The sequence below is a fragment of the Anolis carolinensis genome, unplaced genomic scaffold (genome assembly GCF_035594765.1).
Source record: "Anolis carolinensis isolate JA03-04 unplaced genomic scaffold, rAnoCar3.1.pri scaffold_12, whole genome shotgun sequence".
NCBI lineage: Eukaryota > Metazoa > Chordata > Lepidosauria > Squamata > Dactyloidae > Anolis > Anolis carolinensis.
The window spans coordinates 14552757-14577572 of NW_026943823.1; the positions used below are offsets into that span (position 1 = coordinate 14552757).

At 47.9% G+C, this 24816-nt stretch overlaps 2 protein-coding genes across 2 annotated transcripts; one reads left to right on the forward strand and one right to left on the reverse strand.

Annotated features, from left to right (window-relative positions):
- Positions 1-14: 14 nt before the first annotated feature.
- On the forward strand, positions 15-17406 carry dnaaf6 (dynein axonemal assembly factor 6). Its single transcript, XM_062963742.1, has 4 exons — positions 15-150; positions 16095-16191; positions 16667-16752; positions 16982-17406. Exons 2-4 carry the CDS (start codon positions 16135-16137, stop codon positions 17109-17111), a joined length of 273 nt encoding a protein of 90 aa, XP_062819812.1. The 5' UTR covers positions 15-150; positions 16095-16134; the 3' UTR covers positions 17112-17406.
- A 115-nt stretch (positions 17407-17521) lies between these two features.
- LOC134294043 (uncharacterized) lies at positions 17522-24686 on the reverse strand. Its single transcript, XM_062963738.1, has 2 exons — positions 22211-24686; positions 17522-22144 (listed from the first exon to the last, which is right to left on the reverse strand). Exons 1-2 carry the CDS (start codon positions 22946-22948, stop codon positions 18212-18214), a joined length of 4671 nt encoding a protein of 1556 aa, XP_062819808.1. The 5' UTR covers positions 22949-24686; the 3' UTR covers positions 17522-18211.
- Between the last annotated feature and the right edge of the window lie 130 nt (positions 24687-24816).

Sequence of the window (24816 nt, forward strand, 5' to 3'; positions counted from 1 at the left end):
TTGGGGGTGGCCTGTTGGCACTAGCCGCGCTGCTCTCCGACCCCTCAGAGGGACCCCAGGAGGAGGAGGACGAGGAGGCCTCTTCCTCGCGGGGGAGGAGCCTGGGGCCCGGGCACATTGGGGCCCCGAAGGTGGCGGTGGGGCCCACAGGTGAGTCTCTCTGGGCCAGGCCTGGGCAAAGTTGGGCCCTCCAGGTGTTTTGGTCTTCAACTCCCAGAATTCCTAACAGCCTCAGGCCCCTTCCTTAAACGGCTGAGGGGGAAAAGGAAGGGGCTTGAGGCTGTTAGGAATTCTGGGGGTTAAAGTCCAAAACTATACAAAATACCAGAATACTTGTAAAGTATCTATACAAACACACGATAGTCTATGTGCAAAGAAAATGTGTCCAAATAACATATATTATTAAAGATCCCCGTACAAAGCTCAATTTGGCCGTACCAGACAAAATGAAAAGGAGCAACAGCTCTAACACAAAAGTTATTCAAGTCTGGTATTGGTTCCAATGTATATAGGCTTCAAGGATACATAGTCAATGAAAATATCTTCCAAACAATTTAAACAGATGGTTGGTCATGTTGCTGTATACTGGAATGAAGAAAATAATGATGGAGCACCGCACTCAAAAGAGTCTTCGAAAGTAAAGAGATTAGGCAAGCCCCCACACTAGCAGCCTTCAAGAAAGACTTGAAAACATGGCTCTTTCGCTGCGCTTTTGGAGAGTAACCATTTTATATTTCTTTTCCGTTGCTCCCTCTAATATCTATCCTCCAGAATACCCCACTCCCTTATGACCCTGTTCACTGTGGTTTTTATTTTTATGTCTTTCTCACACCGAGTTTTAACTTAATGTTCATGTGGTCTGCCCTTGTTTTTATTGTCTCCTTGTTTTATTTTGTAATGGATATTATTTACTGTATTGTTTATTGTATTGTGTTGTGCTGTTCTTTTATATGCTGTTTACATTGTATTGTTTTGGGCGTGGCCCCATGTAAGCCGCCCCGAGTCCCCATTGGGGAGATGGTGGCGGGGTATAAATAAAATTTTATTATTATTATTATTATTATTAAAGTCCAAATAAAGTCCCAAGTCTGCAGGGGTCCCGGGTATTTTTGTACCCTGTTTCAGGGAGAAAATCCCCTTCTTCAGGAGTTGTTATACTCAGCAACAATGAATTTCTATCTAAAACAAAACAAGTATTTTACCAGCAGTATTAACAGAAGTAAAGGTAACTCATATAACAGTATTATACTTACATAGTGCCTAATTGCTTACACTAAGTGACTCTGCTTGTGGTGATTTCAACTGCGAGTGATTCTGGAGTTTCATTCAAAGGTTTTTAAAGAGTACTTGGTAATTTAAAGAGTACAGTAGAGTCTCACTTATCCAACATAAACGGGCCAGCAGAATGTTGGATAAGCGAATATGTTGGATAATAAGGAGATATTAAGGAGAAGCCTATTAAACACCAAATTAGGTTATGATTTTACAAATTAAGCACCAAAACATCATGTTAGACAACAAATTTGACAGAAAAATTAGTTCAATACACAGTAATGCTATGTAGTAATTACTGTATTTACAAATTTAGCACCAAAATATCATGATGTATTGAAAACATTGACTACAAAAATGCGTTGGATAATCCAGAATGTTGGATAAGCGAGTCTTGGATAAGTGAGACTCTACTGTACTTTGCCCATGCCTACTCTGGGCCGTCATGCAAGCTGATGGGAAGCCCCAGGGAAGAATCCCATTGCAGGGGAAGGTGAGGGGAGACATTGGGGGGGGGGGGGGCAAGAAGAAGATAATAGAATAAGGAGATGAAATGAATAAGATATAATAAATATATAATACAATAATATAACCAAATAATCACCACATACCTCCAAGATCATAAGGTACCTTAACATCCGCATTTATTTATCTATTTATCATGTCAGAAGCGAATTGGGGGTTTGTTTTTTTATTTCGTGTCAAAAGCATTGCACAACCTCTGAGGATGCCTGCCATAGATGTGGGTGAAACATCAGGAGAGAATACTCCTAGAACATGGCCATACAGCCCGGAAAACATACAACAACTCTGTGATCCCGGCCATGAAAGCCTTTGATAACACATTGCATAATAAATAATAAATAAGTTATTTATAATAAAAAATAAGTTTAAAAGTGATAAAATAAAGGAGTCACAAGCAACTAAATAGCTTTAGACCAAAAGCGGGCAACAACGACCACATTGTCCATAGCTTTAAACAACTTCCTCCGTACATGAGGCAGGACATTGTGGGCAAGCATACATATGCGAGTTGTTTGTTCTGCTCCACAGTCACACAAGGTGGAGGATTCCTCCATGTAGTACCATCTTGCCAGGTTGTCTTTTGATCTACCCACTCTGCTTCTGAGGCTGTTCAGGGACTTCCAAGTTGCCCATTCTTGGTTTGCCCCTGGAGGCAGAATCCTCATGAGAGGCCATCCAGTTGGGATTGCCTGGTTTAGCTGCCCAGAGGGATACTCTTGCTATTGCTGGGGGAACATTAAGAGGAGTGGTGGTTTTCATGAAGCTTTTCCTTCATTTGAGTCTACTGGGAGGAGGCTGATAGTCATGCAGTGGATGGCTTTCACAGTATTCAACCTTATTTCTCTCACAGTTAGCAGCAACTTCCCATCGCACATCAGGGGGGTAAAATTATAATTTTTTTTTTCAAACAAACAAAAAACACAAACAAAGTAAAAACTTGGCATTATACTAGATTTCCTTTAACCAGAAGCTGGCCACTTGTAGTGTCTCTGGTGTCGCTCTGAGATGATCCTTCATTGTGCATGTGGCAGGGCTCATGCTGCATTGTAGTAAGTAGTATGTGGTTTGAAGCCTCCCTGCTGAATCATAGCACATCCGGGCATCCTCGGGGCAATATCTTTGTAGACGGCTGATTCTCTCACACTAGAAGTGACCTGCAGTAAGAAATGGGCCTACAGAGTGGAGTCCATGACATGAGAATGTGCAGAACATATACAAAGCCCTGGAGTGTTTACTGGGATCTGCCCAATGTTAATCAGAATTTTGAAAAGGATGTCTTTTTAATTCCAATTTTTGGAACATGGCATTAATAACCATTTGGAGATAATAACCTTTTGGAGAAGCATGACCTTTCAGAGAAGAGCCAAAAACCTGTTTGAGTAGTATCTTCTCAAACAGTATACAACCAAATGTAATATGCAAGGCAATGTCTTCAGTGTTAGACAAACCTATTGTCTCTGATCTGTTAAGAAAAGAGACTATGTCAGTGCATAAAAACAGCAGAGTTTCAGAAGTGTTTTTCAGTGCCCCAAAATATATCTACTCTCCCATAACCTAGACTTGACGTCCCCTAGATCACCCCCCCACCCACAATGCTGGCCGGGTGTTCTGGCCTTTACACCTGCCCCTCATTACTTTGAGGGCTCTATTTATGACCACTTGGTAATTGGCCATGCCCCACCTCCTTTTCAGGGGGCCAGTCGAACATTGGGCACCTAGTTTCTGCTGTAGAGCCCCCAAGAGAAGTAGGTCTGTGTATGGGAATTCCTACGATCTCTGGGAGGGGGAGATATGACGGTAGGCTCAGGCCGAATATTAGAGGGAGGCTGAGTCGACGGAAGACTCGGCCCCCCTCTGACCTGCGGCCTATCCCCAAGTGCACCTATGACAGGCGACCAGTTTCCTCCCCTCCTACCCTGGTGTTGGTGAATGCTAGGTCCATAAGGAATAAAACTGCTACTATCAGAGATTTTCTTACTGACCAGGGAGCTGACCTAGTGTGTATCACTGAAACCTGGATCCAAGAGGGGGACGAGATCCTACTCCAGGAAATAACATCTCCAGGTTATGTAATCACCCGCCAGATGCGGAGTGGGAGGCGGGGGGGTGGGGTGGCTATGCTCTCCCGAGAAAGCTTTTCTCTTAGGGCAGTTCCTGTTGTGGACATCTCTGGCACTGAATGTGTTGGTCTGGTGTGGGATTCCCCTGAGAGCATGGCCTTTCTGCTGGTGTACCGTGCGCCTAGTGCACCAGCAGACAGCCTATCCCAGCTGCTCGAGACTGTGTCGGAGTGGTCCTTGAGGTTCCCCAGACTTGTTGTCCTGGGGGACTTCAATGTCCACGCTGATACGGACTCTTGCTCAGCAGCGGCTATGGACCTAGTGTCTACCATGGAGACACTAGGACTCTTGCTCTGCAGTACTGGGCCCACGCATCAAGCAGGACATACGCTAGACTTGATCTTCAGCGCAGGAATTCAAGTGACCCAAGCCTCTATTTTAGAGGTTCCATGGTCAGATCACTGTGCCCTGAGAGTCAGGCTGGAGCATGCCTACCCACCTGGCAAGGGCGCCGAGCCGATTTGGGCTCGCCCAAGAAGACTTATGGAACCTAGTAGGTTCCAGAATGCTCTGAAGGACCTGGAGCCTGTCAGCGACTCAATCGATGTGCAGGTGGACATGTGGAACATCAGGCTGTCCAATGCACTCGACGAGATCGCCCCTAGACGCCCTCTCCAACCCCGCCGAAATCGGTCTCCTTGGTTCACCGAGGAACTTCGATCGATGAAGCGGGAAAAGAGACGGCTAGAGGGCGTGTGGCGAGAACTTCATGACAGAGCTTCGAGATCAGCTTACAGGGCATTTATTGGAGTCCTATGAGCATGCTACCATCGAAGCAAAGAGAGTATACTATGCCTCTTTGATAGAGTCCGCCAGCTCACGCCCGGCAAAATTGTTCAAAATAATTAGATCTCTAACGACGGTTCCTACCAACCCAAAAAGTGATGATCAGACCCCTTCAGCCGAGGCTTTTCAAAGCTATTTTGCTGACAAGATCTCACTACTACGCCGGGACCTCCCCGCCACAACTGATACAATGAGAGAACTTGAGACTCCGTGGCCACTTGCTGGGCCCACCCTCGACCAGTTCATCCCACTGGACGCAGAGGGTCTCGATAGGCTCATAGCTGCAGCTAGACCGACCACTTGCTCCCTTGACCCGTGTCCCTCTTGGTTAGTAAAATCCTGCTTGGAGGGATTACGTGACCCGCTGCTGAAGATAATAAACAGCTCCCTTGAGCAAGGAGTCTTTCCAGAGGGATTAAAAGAGGCAGTGGTCTCTCCTCTGCTGAAAAAACCAGATTTAGATCGTTTGGTTCCCTCCAGCTACCGCCCAGTTTCGAATCTTTCATTTCTGGGCAAGGTGATTGAGAGGGCAGTAGCGGTGCAGCTGCAGCAGTTCCTAGACGACACAGCCGGACTGGATCCTTTCCAGTCTGGCTTCCGTGCGGGGCATGGGACAGAGACTGTATTGGTTTCCATCACAGATCATCTCCGATGCCAGCTTGACCGGGGCGGGTCGGTGTTGCTTGTGTTATTGGATCTCACAGCAGCATTTGACACAGTCGATCACAATCTTCTGACCCACCGCCTTGCCGTTGCTGGAGTTAGGGGGACAGCTTTAAATTGGCTGGCCTCCTTTCTTCACAACCGTGGACAGCGAGTGGAGAGGGGGGGCCTGGTCTCTGAGAGGTCCCCTCTACATTGTGGGGTTCCTCAGGGGGCCATTCTCTCCCCTCTGTTGTTTAACATCTATATGCAACCACTTGCTCAGCTGGTCCGAGATTTCGGGCTCGAGTGTTATCAATATGCTGACGACACTCAGCTTGTGTTAAAGATGGAAGGCCAACCGGAGTCTGTACCCGACAGTTTTCACCAGTGCCTCGAGGCCATTATTGGATGGTTGCGTTCCAGTAGTTTGAGGGTGAATCCAGCAAAGACGGAGCTCCTATGGCTGGGCCGACCGGGCAGTGGGGATATCCAGTTACCAACCCTGGATGGTGAAGTGCTACGCCCGTCTTCACTAGTAAAGAGTCTGGGAGTCCTCTTGGACCCTTCACTGACGATGCAGGCCCAGGTCTCTGCCGTTACCAAAACTGCCTTTTTTCATCTTCGGCAGGCTAGACGGCTAGCCCCCTATCTATCTAGGGACAACCTGGCTACAGTGATCCAGGCTACAGTCATCTCGAGACTGGATTACTGTAATGCCCTTTACATTGGCCTTCCTGTGTCGGTGATCCGGAAGCTCAAAATGGTGCAAAATGCAGCTGCCCGGCTCCTTGCGGGAGTCCCCATAAGATGCCACATAACACCAATCTTACGGCAGCTGCACTGGTTACCAATTGAGCACCGGATCACTTTCAAAGTGATGGTGCTTACCTTCAAGGCCTTACATGGTCCAGGGCCGATGTACCTGAGGGACCGCCTCACCCCTTACAAACCCCAGAGATCCCTCCGTTCTGAGGACCAAGACCTGCTGGAAGTCCCCAGTTTTAAGACCTTGCGTCTAACTGCAACTAGACGCAGAGCCTTTTCAGTAGTGGCGCCATCTCTGTGGAACACCTTGCCACCTGAAGTTCGTGCCTTGCGGGACTTGTTGGCCTTCCGCAGGGCATGTAAGACACACCTGTTTCGGCAGGCTTTTGAGTTCTGTTGCTGATGTTTTAAAAGGTGCTTTTAGGATGTTTTAAAGATTTTTTTTTAAATGATGTTTTTAAAATGTTTTTTAAATTGTTGATTTTAGCCGGTTCTTGTAAGCCGCTCCGAGCCCTAGGGGAGTGGCGGCATATAAGTTTGAAAAATAAATAAATAAATAAAAATAAATAAATAAAAACAACTAGTTTTGTATCATGCACTCAAGAGTAAACCGTCCTGAGTCCCCTTGAGGAGATAGGGTGGTCTATAAATAAAGTTATTATTATTGTTATTGTTATTATTATTAAGAGACAAAAATGAAGTAAGCTTTGGTAAAATAACACACTTGGTTTACTCACAACTTCGTGTGTTCAGCATAACAAGTACATAGCTTATCAGTCCAGTTTCAGATATGTTTGAGACATCTTTCTTACAAACATCAAGTGTTTGCTCTTAGCAGTTCAGGTTCAGTCTATTTGGGTGACCGCATCCCCTTGTGCGAACCTGGCTGGGCCCTGAGATCTTCAGGAGAGCCCTTCTCTCGGTCCCACCTCCATCTCAAATACAGTTGGTGGGAACAAGAGAGCGGGCCTTCTCAGTGGCTGCCCCTCGACTCTGAAACTCCCTGCCCAGGGAAGTGGTTTCATGAATCTATGATTCTATGGCAGCAGGTTAAAACCTTTTTATTCAAACAGGCATATAAAGATGAAGGTGTTTACGATCTAGTCAGAGGATGCAATGGTTTTTCACGTTGAATATGTTTTGATGGTTTTTAACTGAAATTTGCAATGCTGTTTCTGTTTAATTCTGTTTTAATGTTTGTATATTTGTATATTTTAAATTGGATAATGATGCTTTTATGTCAAGCCACTTTGAGTTCCCTTTGGGGATAAAAAGCAAGGTATAAATAAATATAATAATAACAAGAAGAAGAAGAGGAAGAAATGAAATAGAAATAGAATGAAATAGAATAAGCAGGGCTCAGTTCACATTTTCCCATTCACACGACAACTAGAGAGGTATTCAGAATGCAAATGACCATGAGGTCTTAAAACAAAAGAAGATGCATCCTGAAGAATTCCATTCTACATCATCCATTAGTGTGGGAGGAGAAAAGACAAAGAGTGAGAGAAAACAGAACAACAAAAGGTCTTTCGGGAATGAGGGGGAAAGAAGGGTTTCCCTCGGCCTTGCTTAATTCTGTCTGCTTCTCATTGAGGACTATAGCAGTGTGGGGTTGAACTGCAACACACAGGGCACCATTGTTGCCACACACGTCCCATGTTCCAGCCATGTCCCGAGGGCTCCCATCCTTGTTTCAGAGGCTGCTTGGGTCTGTGATTGTGCTGTGAGGGTGTCACGACCCAGGCTGCAGAGCACCAATAACCATACACCGAGGCCAGATTCTATCTAATATCTTTATTGAAGGAATATATAAAGTTAATAAAAGCAAGTGTATGAAATAGTCCAGAAATAGACCTTTCAGGAAAGGTCAAAATTAGTCCAAAGAAACAATGTCCAATATGAAATATTAAGGTCCAAAGTTGTAATCCAATAACCGAAACACTCACTTTGCCAGGCAAAGTGAGGGGAGATGACAAGGTCCTTTAGTCCAATGGAACTTGAGCGAGGCTAGGGAGTAACTTGAAACAGGGCTTGATACAAGGCAACAAGGACGAGGAGCAAGAACAAGATCCGTGGAATACTTGGCAAAATCCGGAAAACAAGGCAAGGCAGAGTCCTGGAAAACAAGGCTGAGTCCTAGGAAGCAAGGCAAGGTCCGCGGAGGTAAACAAGGCTGGAACGGGAACGTAGGCTTGGAAACAGGAACGAAGGCTTAGAAGCGGAGTAGCGCTGTCCACACACAACCTACTCCAGTTGCTGACGAATTGACTCCGCAAGATCCCTTTGTGGGCAAAGCACCTAAATAGGATCTAGTTTTCCCACCAAAGAGCAGTTCCCTGGAGAACCAGAAACGAAAGCTATTCTCTGAGTCCAGATGCATGACTCCTTAAAGTTTCCCATGGAAAGCAGGCTTAATCAGCTGAATGCTTAGCAGCTATCCTAGCACTCCTGCGGGACGCCTGTTGAACTCCCCTCTGTTGTTTACAAAAAGCATGGCGAGAAAACGTAGGAGATTGTGGCTCGGGGCTTGTTTGACAGACTTCTGGAAGACAAATCTCTTGCAGGTGCAAGGTTTCCAAATCTGGCTGGGAAAGTTCCAATTCTGGCTGGAACGGTGAAAAACCCAAGTTTTCCTCTTCATCTGGCACCATAGTGCCAGGAATGGGACTACATTGCCCATGGGTCATCACACTATCCCCCCCCTCAAGCCCCCTCTCAAAAATGAGCTCTCTCCCCGAAGTGCGGGACCGCGGCTTAGCAGGGTAGTTCTGATGGAAGCGGCGGGCTAAATCAGGGGCATGGACTGCGGAAGCGTCTACCCAAGAGCGTTCTTCGGGGCCAAAACCCGCCCAGTCAATGAGATATTGCAGGCGGCGGCGGTGAAAGCGAGAATCCAAAATGTCCTGAACCTCGAATTCTTCCTCCCCATCCACTAAAACAGGAGTGGGGGCCGGCCGGTCTGCATCAGGGCGCACACCATCCGCCGGAAGGAGCAGGGAGCGATGAAACACTGGATGAATGCGCATCGAGCGCGGCAGTTGGAGTTTGAAAGTCACGGGGTTAAGTTGCGCCACCACTGGATAGGGGCCAATGAAACGGGCATCTAACTTCCGGCAAGGGCGGTGGGAGGGCAAAAAGCGAGTGGACAGAAGAACCCGATCTCCTACCTTGATTTCGGGGCCCGACTGGCGATGTTTGTCCGCGTGGCGTTTATAGTCCTCCTTGGCTTGGTCTAATTGCTGGAGCAAAAGTTGTTGCACCGCTGTGAGTTCTTGCAGCCAGTCCTCTGCTGCGGGAACCTCTGAGGTTTCAATAACAGGAGGGAAGAAACGTGGATGGTAGCCGTAGTTTGCAAAGAACGGGGTTTCTTTAGTAGAAGCCTGGACACCATTGTTATAGGCAAACTCTGACAGCGGTAACAGGGAAGCCCAATTGTCCTGTTGATAGTTTACATAGCAGCGAAGATATTGTTCCAGAGTGGCATTGGTGCGCTCTGTCTGCCCATCCGTTTGTGGATGGTGAGCCGAAGATAAACGAGAGTCTATGCCCAATAGTTTTTGTAGTGCTCTCCAGAAACGAGAGGTGAATTGGGACCCACGGTCTGTGACCAAACTCTTGGGCAATCCATGCAATCTGAAAACGTGCTGAAGGAATAAATCTGCAGTCTCTTTGGCCGTGGGAAGGCCATCGCAGGGAATGAAATGGGCTAACTTGGTAAAAAGGTCCACCACCACTAGGATCGTGGTGAATCCGCAGGAAGGTGGTAGATCAGTGATAAAATCCGCAGAGATTATTTCCCATGGGCGAGATGGAGTAGGAAGGGGATGCAGAAGCCCCGAGGGCTTCTCCCGTCTTGTCTTGGAGCGCTGACATATTGGGCAGGTATTGACATATTTTTCCACATCCTTGCGGATCTTAGGCCACCAGAAATCTCTTAGGATCAAATGCATGGTTTTAAATAGTCCGAAATGCCCTGCTGGCTTACAGTCATGACACAGACGAAGTGCCTTTTCTCTGCCCGGTCCTGGGGGAATGTAGACATGATTTCTATAGCAAAGTAACCCATCCTTAAGCGAGAAGGGAAAATGTAGTCCTTGGCGAAGTTGATCCTGAGCCCAGGCATCTGTTTGTTGACTGGCCCTGATTTCCTGAGCACAAAGGGGCCCTGGAGTTGAGGGAGTAGATTCAATTGGGGTGGATTTAGTGTTTCCCACTGTGAGCGTGGCAAAGTTCTCGGGCTGCAGCAATTGGGACTCAAAGGTCTCCTTGCGCCCTGCAGCATATTCCGGTTTTCGTGACAAAGCATCTGCCTGTTTGGTCTGGGCTGGGGTTACATAATGGATTTGGAAGTCAAAACGCTCAAAGAATAAAGCCCAGCGTTGTTGTCTCTGATTTAGTTTGCGAGCAGTTCTTAGATGTTCTAGATTCCGATGATCAGTGTGGACCTCAATGGGAAATTTGGCCCCTTCTAACCAATGTCTCCAAGTTTCAAAGGCTGCCTTTATGGCCAAAAGTTCCTTTTCCCAAATAGTGTAGTTTCTCTCTGGGGCAGTCAGTTGACGAGAGTAAAAGGCACAAGGGTGAAGATGTTCTCCCACTGGTTGCAAGAGTACCGCTCCAATTGCCACATCGGAGGCGTCCGCCTGTACGACAAAAGGGGTTTCAGGATCTGGGTGCTGAAGGATTGGCTGTGACGTGAATAATTTCTTTAGTTGTTGGAATCCTTTCTCAGCTTGCTCTGTCCAGCGGAAAGGCTGTTTCCCTCGGATGCAGCTGGTGATTGGATCAGACCAGCGAGCAAAGTCTGGAATGAACTTGCGGTAGTAGTTCGCGAACCCCAAGAAGCGTTGCACCTCTTTCTTGTTGGTTGGCGCCCGCCATTCCAATACTGCTGTTACCTTGGCCGGGTCCATGGTGAGCCCTAGTGGCGAGACACGATAACCCAGGAAATCTACCTCTTGTAGATCAAAAGCGCATTTTTCCAGCTTGGCATAAAGTCCATGATCCCGCAATCGTTGTAACACCATTCTGACGTGGTTCTCATGTTCTGATTGCGATCTAGAAAACACCAAAAAATCGTCCAGGTAGATGATCAAGAACCGGTCTAGATAATCCTGAAAGATATCGTTGACAAAATGTTGAAACGTTGCGGGAGCTCCACATAAACCGAAATTCATGACCAGGGTTTCGAATAAACCGAATTTAGTCTGGAAGGCAGTCTTCCACTCGTCCCCTTCCCTGATGCGAACTAGATTATAAGCTCCTCGAAGATCCAGCTTGGTGTAAACCTTAGCCCCTCGAAGCCGGTCTAAGAGGTCCGAGATCAAAGGCAGGGGATACCGGTTTCGCTTAGTGATATTGTTCAATGCTCTATAGTCCACCACCAAGCGTAGGTCCCCTGACTTCTTTTTCACGAACATCACTGGGGAAGTGGCTGGGGATTGAGAGGGTCTAATAAACCCCTTGCGGAGGTTTGTCTCTAAGAACTCCCTGAGAGCTTCTTGCTCTGGTTCAGTCAGGGAGTAGAGGTGTCCTCGCGGGATCGGGGCCCCCTCCACCAAGTCAATGGCACAGTCATAAGGTCTATGTGGGGGTAGTCTCTCGGCTTCTTTTTCATTGAATACATCCCAATATTCTGAGTACTTCTTGGGCAAGGTGATAATGGGTTCAGCGTCTGTGGCATGGCAGACCTTGGCTACTAGGCAATGGTTTTGGCAATATTTTGAAGCAAACTGCAGTTCTCTGTTGGACCAGGAGATGCTTGGGTCGTGGAGTGTCAGCCATGGAATTCCCAAAATCACAGGGAAATGGGGAACCTCGGTAACAAAGAAGGAAATCTCTTCCATGTGTTCCCTTATCCACATTCTGGTGGGTTCCGACCACTGGCTTACTGGACCTGTCTTGAGGGGGCGGCCGTCGATGGCTTGCACCACCCGGGCGTTCTTGAAGTCATGATATTGTAATCCCAGAGAGTCGGCATACTCTCTATCAATGAAATTGTTTGTGGCTCCTGAGTCTATCATGGCATGGACCATGACGGGTCCTTTTTTCACTGACCACAAGGTGACCACTAGGAGAAATAGGACCCCGGTTGGCGGCTCTTGAGTGGGGTTTTTGACCGGGCTGGCGAGCCTCTCTACGCCCGGTCGCCGGCTTCCCCCGCCGGCTGCGCGCCAGCCGCCTCAGATGTCTTCGTCTCCGTGGAGGACGCCGTCGCCAGACGAGCGGCGGGCTTCCCTTTGGCTGGACACTCTCTGGCAAAGTGGCCCCCGTTTCCGCAGTACCAACAGAGATTTAGGCGTTGGCGGCGGGCCTTCTCGGCGGCATCTAGTCTGGGTCGCACGTTGCCCAACTGCATTGGCACCTCCTCGCTTCCTCGGGGGTATGGGGCTGGTGGCGGGGGTCTCCACACAGGACGCGGCTGGACGCCGGTGGGAGCGGGAGGTTTCGCTCCAGCCCTACCGCTCTGGCCTCGAATCCATTGCTTTCTGTTGGCAAGCATGACTTCAGCTCGTAAACATTGATCAATGAGTGCTTCAAGAGAGTGTGGAGGATCCACCTTGGAGATTTCCTCCAGCATCTCGATGTTGAGACCCTCCCGAAATTGTCCTCTGAGGGCTACATCGTTCCAGCCGGTGTTATGGGCCAGCACTCGGAACTCGGCTATGTACTGGGACAAGGGTCTGTCTCCTTGGGAGAGGCGCCGGAGTTTGTGGCCGGCTGCCTCCAAATTATCCTCGATCCCCCAAGTCGCCTTAAGGTGGTCCAAGAAGTGTTGCGCTGATCTTAGATGTGGGGAGACTTGGTCGAACAGTGCCGTCGCCCAGTTGGCCGCTGGCCCGTCTAGGAGACTGTAAATCCACGCCACCTTGATGTCTTCTTGGGGAAACTCGGCAGCACGGGCCTCTAGATAAGCCTGGCATTGGCGACGGAAAACATGAACCTTAGAAGCTTCTCCGGAGAACTTGGTTGGCAACGCCATGGCCGGGAGACGGATTCCGCGCTCCTTCAAACCCCTAATTTCTCCATCCTGCGCATTGAGCTTGTCACGGATGCGGTCCACTTCGTCCTTGTCGATGGTGTAGCTGAGTGGCTGGCCACCCGGCACGGTTCCGGTAGACATTCTGGCCTAGGTTAATTGGTGCTTAGGGTGGCGGAGTCAAACTGTCACGACCCAGGCTGCAGAGCACCAATAACCATACACCGAGGCCAGATTCTATCTAATATCTTTATTGAAGGAATATATAAAGTTAATAAAAGCAAGTGTATGAAATAGTCCAGAAATAGACCTTTCAGGAAAGGTCAAAATTAGTCCAAAGAAACAATGTCCAATATGAAATATTAAGGTCCAAAGTTGTAATCCAATAACCGAAACACTCACTTTGCCAGGCAAAGTGAGGGGAGATGACAAGGTCCTTTAGTCCAATGGAACTTGAGCGAGGCTAGGGAGTAACTTGAAACAGGGCTTGATACAAGGCAACAAGGACGAGGAGCAAGAACAAGATCCGTGGAATACTTGGCAAAATCCGGAAAACAAGGCAAGGCAGAGTCCTGGAAAACAAGGCTGAGTCCTAGGAAGCAAGGCAAGGTCCGCGGAGGTAAACAAGGCTGGAACGGGAACGTAGGCTTGGAAACAGGAACAAAGGCTTAGAAGCGGAGTAGCGCTGTCCACACACAACCTACTCCAGTTGCTGACGAATTGACTCCGCAAGATCCCTTTGTGGGCAAAGCACCTAAATAGGATCTAGTTTTCCCACCAAAGAGCAGTTCCCTGGAGAACCAGAAACGAAAGCTATTCTCTGAGTCCAGATGCATGACTCCTTAAAGTTTCCCATGGAAAGCAGGCTTAATCAGCTGAATGCTTAGCAGCTATCCTAGCACTCCTGCGGGACGCCTGTTGAACTCCCCTCTGTTGTTTACAAAAAGCATGGCGAGAAAACGTAGGAGATTGTGGCTCGGGGCTTGTTTGACAGACTTCTGGAAGACAAATCTCTTGCAGGTGCAAGGTTTCCAAATCTGGCTGGGAAAGTTCCAATTCTGGCTGGAACGGTGAAAAACCCAAGTTTTCCTCTTCATCTGGCACCATAGTGCCAGGAATGGGACTACATTGCCCATGGGTCATCACAGAGGGGATTGTGGGCATCTGCCTTTTAGGGCAGAGGGGCTGTGTGTTTTGGAAGAGCATGGGAACTGGTCTCTTCCCTCCCACCCTCTCTCCTTCTCAGCTGCTGCTCAAGTGCAAGTGAAGCCTGAAAATAATAAAGGGATCTGGAGCACAGATGAGGTGCCAGAGGGGTCCCAATACGACGATCCCTGGGACCCCCGGGAGCAGCCTGAGTAAGTGCATCCAAGTAGGCAGACTTTTGATGTATGCATGTTTGTATGTGGGCCCCCATCAGGGGAGCTTGACTAGTAATTTTTTGTGCAGTTGTGAAAATTGCTAATACAATTATATTTATATGTCTTAGGGCTGTATTGTGACTGTAAAGAATCCTTGAGTTTAAGGAAGCAAGAAGCAGAGTTAATCTTAAAAGTTTCAAAAAGGTTTATTAAAACATAAGAACTACATTTCTTGATGGAAAAGGATTGGGTCTAAACTTTCTCTCTAACCCCACGACTTCTAAGTCCAAAAAAAGAGAGGAAAAATCTCTATAGACTACATTTTCCCATTTGCACACAACTAGAGGGAGACTCCGGCTGGATCTACACTATCCTATATCCCAGGAACTGATCCCAAATTATCTGCTTTGAATTGGATTATATGACTCTACACTGCCAGATAATCTGGGATAAGCAGATACTCTGGGATCAGATACTGAGATTTAGGGCAATGTAGATCCAGACTCAGAAAGAAAAGGAGGTGAATGAAGGAATGATCACACAGTCTTAAAACAAAGGAACATGCATCCTGAAGAATTCTATTCTACATCATCCATTAGGATGTGAGGAAAAACGACAGAGAGGGAGAGAAAACATAACAACAAGCATTCAGAAATGAGGGGGATGGGATTTCCTCAGCTTTGCTTAATTCTATCTGCTTCTCATTGAGGACTACAGACTTAAGCAGTGTAGGGTTGAATTCCAACAATATGAATGTATAAAAGAGAGCTGTGTGCTTGTCTTCTGATACCTGATTACTGCTACCACTTTTGCATGTCTGGGCTAACTGTGTCCACAAGCAGACAAATTCACACAGTTTCCAAGTGGGACTCAAGAGATCTATATGAGGCCTCTCCTTATAAACAGACTTGGTCCAGGCCCACCCTCAGCCCCAGAAACACTTGTTTGCATTTTTAAGAGACCATGCCCAAAGAGTCTTCCTCCCTGAATCCAAGATCTGCCTGTTCACCTTATGCCAGGTTTCTGTCATGCCTCAGTAGCACTGCTACCAAATCTCTAGATAAGGCTCTGGAGTCTACTCAGTCTTCCAGTGATTTGGGGGAAATAACTCAATTTGTTTTGCTCAATTATATTAGGCACATTACATGCTCAAAATACCATCTTCAGTCATGTTTTTTCATTTCTTGAAAAACGGGAGAAAGGGAACATGCAGTTCCTAAATTTGCTGTGTTCTGAATTAGACAAATTGGTTTGGAGGGGGAGAAAAATCAATGGTTGCCAAATGGAAAATAATTAAAATTGGTTGGAAAAGCTCTACTGTGCCCAGCCTCCCTCCCAGGAGGTATTAGGAACAGGCAGCCGGGGTGGGAGGGGCATGCAGCCAAAAAGAAAGAGGTTGCCAAAGAGTTGCCAGGCAGCTGCTTGTGCGAAGCCTCCTCCTCCTCAGAAGCCCCGCTCCCCACAGCTTCCTTGTGTTTTAGTGGCTCCTGGAGGCAGGAGAGGCTGTTCCTGGGGGGAGTCTGGGGGCTGCCAAGCCGTAGAATGAGCAGCAGGAGCCGAAAAAGTGAAGGGGAGGAAGTCAGGTTCTTGTGTGCAGGAGCCCCACAAAGACCGGTTTGGACTTGCTGTCTTCCACAGATACGAAGTCCTGTTCAAGCAGCAGGTGGGGCCAGAGGACATGTTCCTGGGCATGAGCCGAAAGGACCCCTCCACAGCTTGCTGTGAGGACATGCTGGTGAGGAGTGACCAGAAGCAAACCTCCCTCTTCCAGCACAGGCAGATGCACAGGGAGGCCTCCCCTTGGCTTCCAGGGGCCCAAGACTTTCATGACCATTTCCTAGCCACACAGAAGCCTTGGGGACAGCTTCCCCCAAATGCACACCTGCCATGATACCCTTCCCCAGGGTCTGTGATATTCCGAACACCTTCACTTCAGCACAGAGACTGCCCCAGTGGGAGATGCCATCCCACCTTCACTGGTACCCTCATCCTCTGGGTCTGTGGGTGGGGAGCGACCAAAGCTACCAAGGCCCCTTTTGGCTCCCTGTGCTGGCCCTGTTCTTGCCCTCTTTGGCAAAAGGCTCCCGCGCCGAACTTGCCATTGGGCCCTGGATGGGATGGGGGTCGCAGGAGGTCAGATCCAGCCAAGGAAGGGCAGCCCAGGAGATTTGATTTACTTGTCTATGTGCTGCTTCTATCTTTCACTTCAGATTAAGATCAAGCTGCCAGACACAAAGGCTTCGGACATCACTCTTGACATCCAGGAAAAGATTTTGGATCTCCGGAGCCCCCAGAAGTAAGTGAAGGTAGAGGGGCCTTTCTCCCCAGCCCTTCCTGCCAAGAGTCTCTTGTCCCTCCAGTGGCTTTACACAGGGGCCTGTGGACTCCCTTGAGTGGCCCTTGTGATACCAGTTGGAGACTTCAGGGTTCTTGGCATGAAGTGCTGGCCTCAGGCTCTCAGTGTGGCTACTGTGGTGAAAGGGTGCACTTCTGGCTATTCCATTTGTGCTGGTCCTTTTCCCCAGGAAGCTCCTCCTGCACCTGCCTCATCCCGTGGATGCCGAGAGTGGGAGGGCCTGCTTCCTCCATGAAAAAGGGCTGCTGGAAGTCACCTTGAGGATGAAACGGGAGCTTGATTTCATTAACTTTGCCTGAAGAAGAAAGGAACCAAACCCAGCGATAATGTGGGGCTCCATAGGCCAAGGGAGATCCCCGTTTGGCACTGAGGAGCAGGACTGTTTACATGTCTTTTCTTCTTACCCCTCCTTCCCTTTGGCTCCTGGATTGTCTCAGTCTAGACTAGGGGGGCTTGTTCTTCCTCCAACCCACAACTTTGCATTTCAGATCTTCCTGGGTAAACCTCCAGCCTCTTGCAACCTTTGCTTAGATTCAGCTGCTGCTCTTAAAAGGAACAGCAAGGGAGGGGCCCAGGCCAGGCCTGTGTGTGGGGCTGTGCCGTCCGCCGGACAATAAAAAACTATAAAACTGAAACGTGCTGTCCTTTATCCGGGCGAACTGCAAATCCCTATAAGCTGTCCTATAGATATTGAACGACTGAGTCTGGATAACTTCAAAAAAGGATGTTTATTCATACAAGGTTGTAAACCTGGCACAGATCTTAAAGTTGCAGAAAATGAAACAAATTTCTATAGGTTTTAGGTACAGAACTATCCCTGGTTCCAGAAAGCAAAGGTGATTATAAAACCACTATACCCTAATCACGCTGCCTATATTAGAAGGAGAAACTCTTTCCTTCCCTATCTTTACAGCAAAGATTAGTTCTAGAAGCGACAGAATAACCCTGCTCCTATAACTAGATTTCCTATTCCAGATCAATATAATTCAATACTTATCTAATTTGGATAGGCTTAGATTGGCCTGGTTTTGAGGATGATTTGTCCCAGTTAGCCTTGCACAGCTCCAGCACGTTGGAAGACTATAGCCAGAATGAAGCTCCAAAATGGAGACTAGACCCTGGTAAAAAGGGCGGTCCTAAGATGTTGCATTCTTTGACCAATCACTGCAAAGAAAACTGCAGCCAGCTCTTGCAGATTCCAAGCCATTTTTCCTAGGCTTTTGCAGCCAGAGGCTCAAACAAAATGTAAAGGAGGGAAAACAAACAAACGACCAATAGGTAAGGCAAACCATCGTCCTGGGGGACGGAACACTCCCCGCTAAATTCCCAGGATATGGGAATTTACCAATCAAAAACATACAAACACCTTTGTATACACAACAATACAAACACTAGAACTTTAAACATCTCCAATAAGCAACACGAGGTCACTAATTGGTCTGTCCAAAATGGACACTTTGCCTCTGTTGCAAGTCTTTAATTGAACTTTCCTGACCTTACCGTCCGGGCAAGGAAAGGTCTTTAATACAATGCCCATGGGCCATGCATGGCGGGGCAAGTCTTTGTCCTTTAACAACACAACGTTGTTAACCTCAATGTTGTCCTGTGGGCTTTGCCAGATTCTTCTAGCTTGAAGCTGGCTTAAGTACTCGGCTTTCCACCTTTTCCAAAAGTGGTTGGCCAAGGACTGCACCTGTTTCCACAGGGCACGGTGAGTTCCGTCCGGAACTGGCAACATGACGTCCTTCCATCCTGGCACCTTTTGTGTCAAAATAAGTGCAGGAGTCAGTGGTTGTAAGTTCTCAGGGTCACTGGTAAGGGGAACCAGCGGCCGGTTGTTGATAATTGCGGTAACTTCCGCCATAAGTGTCACCAAAACATCATGCGTCAATGACCTATGACTCAAAAACATGGCATTAAGGATTTTGCGACTAATACCAATCATCCTCTCCCAAACACCACCCATATGGGAGGCGTGAGGAACATTGAAAGTCCACATAATTTGTTCAGTATTCGTAAAGTTCTGAACCTTTGGGTCTCTCCCAAACCTAGACACACAATTGAGTTCTTTGGTCGCACCTACAAAATTGGTGCCACAGTCCGACCGAATTGACTTAATTGGCCCTCTGAGGGCTATGAACCTTTTTAATGCGTTTAAAAATGATGAAGTGTCCATCCCTTCTATGACTTCTATATGGACAGCTCGTATTACTAAACAAGTAAACAAAACTGCCCACCTCTTGTTATTTACAACACCACCCCTGGTTTTCCTAGTGACAACCTCCCAAGGACCAAACACATCGATTCCCACATGGGAAAAGGGTGGGTCTGTCAAAGTCCTATCCTGAGGTAGTTCTGCCATCAACTGACTTTGACAGTTTCGCCTAAGGCGCCTGCATTTAACACATTTGAAAATACAACTGTTGACCAACCTTTTGGCATTAACTACCCACAGACCTTCATTTCTAAGGGCTGCCTCAGTTAGAGTTCTACCCTGATGATGGATCCTTTCATGGTGATGCCGAACGAGCAGCAATGCAGTGTGACTATTAGGGGGTATGATGATGGGGTTTTTTATGCACGCCTTGAGTTTAGCTTTGGCTAACCTTCCTCCAACTCTCAAAATACCCTCCTTGTCTAGAAATGGGTTTAACTCATTTAGAAGACTTTGATTAGGGATGTTGAGCCCTTGCTCTAGCCTAGCTATTTCCTGCTTGAAAGCAGATCTCTGTACTGACTTGAATATGACGCTCTTAGCCTTTATCATATCCTGGACCTGTAAAGGCTCACTATCTTTGCAAGCTAAACGATGTATAAGCCTAGCAACTGCTCTAAGAAGACTGTGCCACTCTGAAAAACGTTCAAAACGGTGTGGTTCCAGGCAAGATCTTTGGCCCATCTTGATTTCTGTGGTTGATTTGCAGGCTTTCACCTCTGCACTTCGTGAGACTTGAGCATTCATAATGTCCGAAAACCTTTGCTCATCTTTCGAGAGCGCTGTGGCTTCGTCTCTCTCAGAGACTTTGAAAATGGAGGAATACTCTGGAGTTATTGCTTGGCAGTAGACTGAGATGTGACTTAGGCAACTGCGCACAAGTGTAGGACGTCCACCTTTAAGCACCTGTGCTTGATTGGAGTCCAACGACGATGGTGGGTGCATCTTGTTTATGCACACTGGGCCTGTAACTGTCCAGCCTAGTGGTAGCAGCTGAGCAATGGGCGCCCCTGGAGGTCCCTTAACTTGGTCGTTCACATAGAACAAGTTCGGACAGTCCGCACCAAGCAGAAGGGCAATGTCCACATCTGGACGGAAAGCAGGTATGGCATTCTTTAATCGTCGCAAATGTGGATGAGCCTCCACAACTTCTCTAGTTACAATTTGTTTTTTGTTCCGAGGGATAGAGGAACACTCAATGAGGTCTGGTAACTCGAACAGTCTCTTCTGGTCACAAGAGGAGACAACAAAGCCGGATGCTATGCGACCCTGCAACTTCTTTTTTCCTGCACACGTAGTCATAGTGTAGTCGACCATCTTGGCTTTAAGGTCAAACATGCGGAAGAACTCTGGAGTAGCCAGGGAGGCGTCGCTCTGTGAATCCAGGGCCACATAGAGTCTCTTTCTAAGCCAAGGGCTCTTGGCTGGATATACATCCGCTAGGCAGATAGGATGACAAACTCTGTACTGGTGCGAGTCAGAACACAGCTCTGTACAGGCGACTGCTGAAACCTCCACCTGCATCTCTGGTACGACTGGCTTGTCGGTGTCTTCGACTGCTGACTTTTCTTTTGGTGAAACGTTCCCTTTGGGGTGGGAGATGACACTGGAGTTGTGCATTGCGGTGCAATGCTTGAGGCTGTTGCATTTCTCACACTTGACGTTTTCTTTGCAGTTGGACGCAAAGTGTGGAGTTGCTCCACAGCATCTAAAGCAGATTCCCTGCTTTTGAACTAGCTGTTGCCTTTCTTTGTATGACTTTCTACTAAACTCCCTGCAGTTGGCCAAGCTGTGAGGCTTTTGGTGGATAGGGCAAAGCAACTCTTTTACCTCCGACCTGGGTTCATTGGCCCTGTGCTGAGTTTCAACAGCCTTAACACTAACCGGTCTTTTGGCCTCTCTGGATGGTTTTTTCTCCACTTTAGGTGCCTTCTCTGGCTGGGTCCCTTGGTATAAGGTGGGGAGGCCCGTCTGCGGATCATTCCTTTCTCTGGCCGCCCTGGTGATGAACTGGACCAAATGAGAAAATGGAGGGTATGCCTGGGAGTGGGCCTCCTTGTAGTTGAAGACCTCCTGTCCCCAGCGTTCTTGCAAAGTGAAGGGCAGCTTGGTCAAGATCTGCCTCTGGGACAGGTGCTGATCGAGGCACTTCAAACCGGGCAGTTCTGGATTCTCCTTGGCCGACTCTAATTCCGTAAGGAGATCGCTAAGGTCCCACAAGAGTTTGAAGTCTTTGAGTTTTAAAGCTGGGAACCTTTGGAGCTTGTCCATAAGAGATGCTTCAATCTCTGTGCTGGCCCCATACCTCTGCTGCAACCTGGCCCAGGCCTTTTCCAGGGCTTTGTCGGGATCGGCTACGTGGGCTGCGTAGATCTTCTTAACTTGTGAGGATGAGGCTGGGCCCAACCATGCAGCCAGAAGAGTCAGTTCTTCCTCAGGCAATAACTTTAAGTCTCTGATTGCTCTCTGGAAGGTGGCCTTCCAGAGAAGAAATTCCTCAGGCTTGTCCGAAAACTTTTCGACACCCTTGTCCTTAAGATCTCTTCTGGGGCTTCTGATGATGGAGACAAGCTGGGACTCTGGCGTCGAAGGGAACAATTGAGGAGTTTGCTGTTGTGGAGTGGACTCCCACCGTGCACCTTGCGTCAACCTTTGGCCTCTTGGAGGGATGACATCGACCACTGACGAATCGGTGGCTCCCTGTGCAGCTGTCTGTAAGGGCCAACTAGCACTCGGCCTTGAGGCCCTGATTGACTGACCTAGGGATTTAGCAGGAGGCACAGGTAGCTCGAGCAAGGGTGAGCTCCCCGCTATGACGCTCTGCTCTGCAGGAAACTCAAAAGTGACTTTGGGGCCCTGCTCTGGGTAAGGAGAGAAGTCTTCCTGTTCCTCATCCGAAAACTGGCTGTTTAAGCTATTAAGATGCACAAGCACCTTGGAAGAAGGGTCCTGCTTCGGCAACTGACTTACATTTTCTTCTGTGAGTGGCTCAATTAGGGCCTTGGCCAAAGTCTCAGCCCTTACCTTTTTGGCAGTAGCATCCATCCTTATTCTAAGCATTTCTATTTCACCTTGCCTTTGGGCCTGATCCATTTGCATTTCGCTTTGTCTACGGGCCTGTTCTATTTGCATTTCGCTTTGTCTACGGGCCTGTTCTATTTGCATTTCGCTTTGTCTACGGGCCTGTTCTATTTGCAGTCGTTGCTCTTCTTCTTTAAAGGGAAGGGTGAGATCAGCTGCCTTAGCATCAGCCTCCGCCCCCGCTACCTTGCTCTTTAGCTCTAGACGTGCAGCCTCCTTAATGTGCAAGGCAGCTAGGGAAGAGATGGCACTCCCAGCAGCAGAAGACTTGCTAGAGTGGCTATGTTTAGATGATGCACACTCCCTTAGTTTAGATACCTGGCTAAAGCGGTTGGACTTAAGACTAAGTGCCACAGCAGGTGATTTTAAAAGATTGGTCTCATGGCTGCTTAAGGAAGACTGATTTCCTTTTGGCTCAGACCTTAGATTAACAGATGGAGAACTAAATTCCAAGGCATCTAGAATTGCCCTCACCTTATTTTCTTTCTCATTAGTGTCAGCTAAGACACTCACTATTTCTAACTCTGAATCCTTGGCGTTAATGCGCTCGAGGACCTGGACTATCTTAGACACCAAACCCCTCCAAATACCGAAGGTCTCTTCAAGGTCTGTCTGTAATATGGATGGCACCCTTGTAATACCCAAGCTCTCAATTCTGTCCATTAATGTTGTGATGCGCTCCCATGCCGAACCTAACCTCACATGGAGGAGCTCCTTTTCGTCTATTAGATGGGCTAGCATCTTGGCTGAAGGGTGCTTTATCCTTTGGGGCCTTTCATTCCTACTTTCAGCCTCAGAAGGAGGTATACCATCTGTATCATCTTGAAATTGCATAGACATTATATATTCTTAATAGCAAGTAAATTTACAACAAAGGCAAATGCAATATACCTGCAAGTAAATTTACAATAAAAGCAAATTCAATATATAATACAATTCACAGCACTTAACCATAGCAATATATATCACTAAGTAACTATACTTTACAAAGATTGTGACCTTTGGCGCCAGATTTTGGTGGGCAAGTTGCAAAATGCCAACTGACAGCAACTTGCCACTTGTTACCTCCCTTGCCCGAGTGACGTAAACTGCCAAAATGGCGACTTCGCCAAATTTTCAAGCACCTCGTGCTCTGCGGCTCGAGGCCTGCCGCCGAAGGAGCACCGAGGCTGGCTTTGGAAAGGAGGAGAGAAGAGACGCCTCCTCCCCGCTGTGAAGGGAGGTCACCACCGCAGGTCGATGAAGCAGGTCACCACCGCAGGACGATGAGGCAGGTCACCGCCGCAGGTCAATGAGGCAGGTCACCACCGCAGGACGATGAGGCAGGTCACCACCGCAGGACGATGAGGCAGGTCACCACCGCCGGACCATGAGGCAGGTCACCACCGCAGGACGATGAGGCAGGTCACCACCGCCGGACCATGAGGCAGGTCGAAGCCGGCCGAGTGCTCCGGCCGAACTCGCAGCAGCGTTGCCAGGCCTGTCCAGGTTCTAGCCTGGTTCTGGTGGGCTTCACGCCTCAGAGCCAGCCAAATAACTGTCGCTGGTGCTCCGCGGCTCGAGGTCTACCGCCGAGGGAGCCCTGGACGTTGCTGGGAACTGCACAGCCTGTGCAAACCCAGAAAGCCACTGGGCCACGTGCGCACACGCGAGCCAAATAGCAAGGAAATAGAGCCCCACTATTTGACTCCTTCAGGTCTGAGAGCGGGCTCCACTGCCTCAGACGCTGGTAGAGTCTTTAGGTATGCAGACTGAGCTCAGGCGGAAAAGCCGCAGCCTATACTAAAACTTCCTAAACTATAAAAAACTATAAAGCCGTGCAAGCTAGCTGAAGCGGAAAAACCGCTGATCGACCTCAAAACTGTGCCGTCCGCCGGACAATAAAAAACTATAAAACTGAAACGTGCTGTCCTTTATCCGGGCGAACTGCAAATCCCTATAAGCTGTCCTATAGATATTGAACGACTGAGTCTGGATAACTTCAAAAAAGGATGTTTATTCATACAAGGTTGTAAACCTGGCACAGATCTTAAAGTTGCAGAAAATGAAACAAATTTCTATAGGTTTTAGGTACAGAACTATCCCTGGTTCCAGAAAGCAAAGGTGATTATAAAACCACTATACCCTAATCACGCTGCCTATATTAGAAGGAGAAACTCTTTCCTTCCCTATCTTTACAGCAAAGATTAGTTCTAGAAGCGACAGAATAACCCTGCTCCTATAACTAGATTTCCTATTCCAGATCAATATAATTCAATACTTATCTAATTTGGATAGGCTTAGATTGGCCTGGTTTTGAGGATGATTTGTCCCAGTTAGCCTTGCACAGCTCCAGCACGTTGGAAGACTATAGCCAGAATGAAGCTCCAAAATGGAGACTAGACCCTGGTAAAAAGGGCGGTCCTAAGATGTTGCATTCTTTGACCAATCACTGCAAAGAAAACTGCAGCCAGCTCTTGCAGATTCCAAGCCATTTTTCCTAGGCTTTTGCAGCCAGAGGCTCAAACAAAATGTAAAGGAGGGAAAACAAACAAACGACCAATAGGTAAGGCAAACCATCGTCCTGGGGGACGGAACAGGGGCAGGGGGCAAGGAAGAACTCTTGCTGTCCTCAAGATTGCTGAGTTTTTTGTTTATTTGCTTATTTCTCTGGATTTGGTGTCTGTTGTATAGATAAACAAACTATTTTCCTCCTTTTTCAAAAGTGT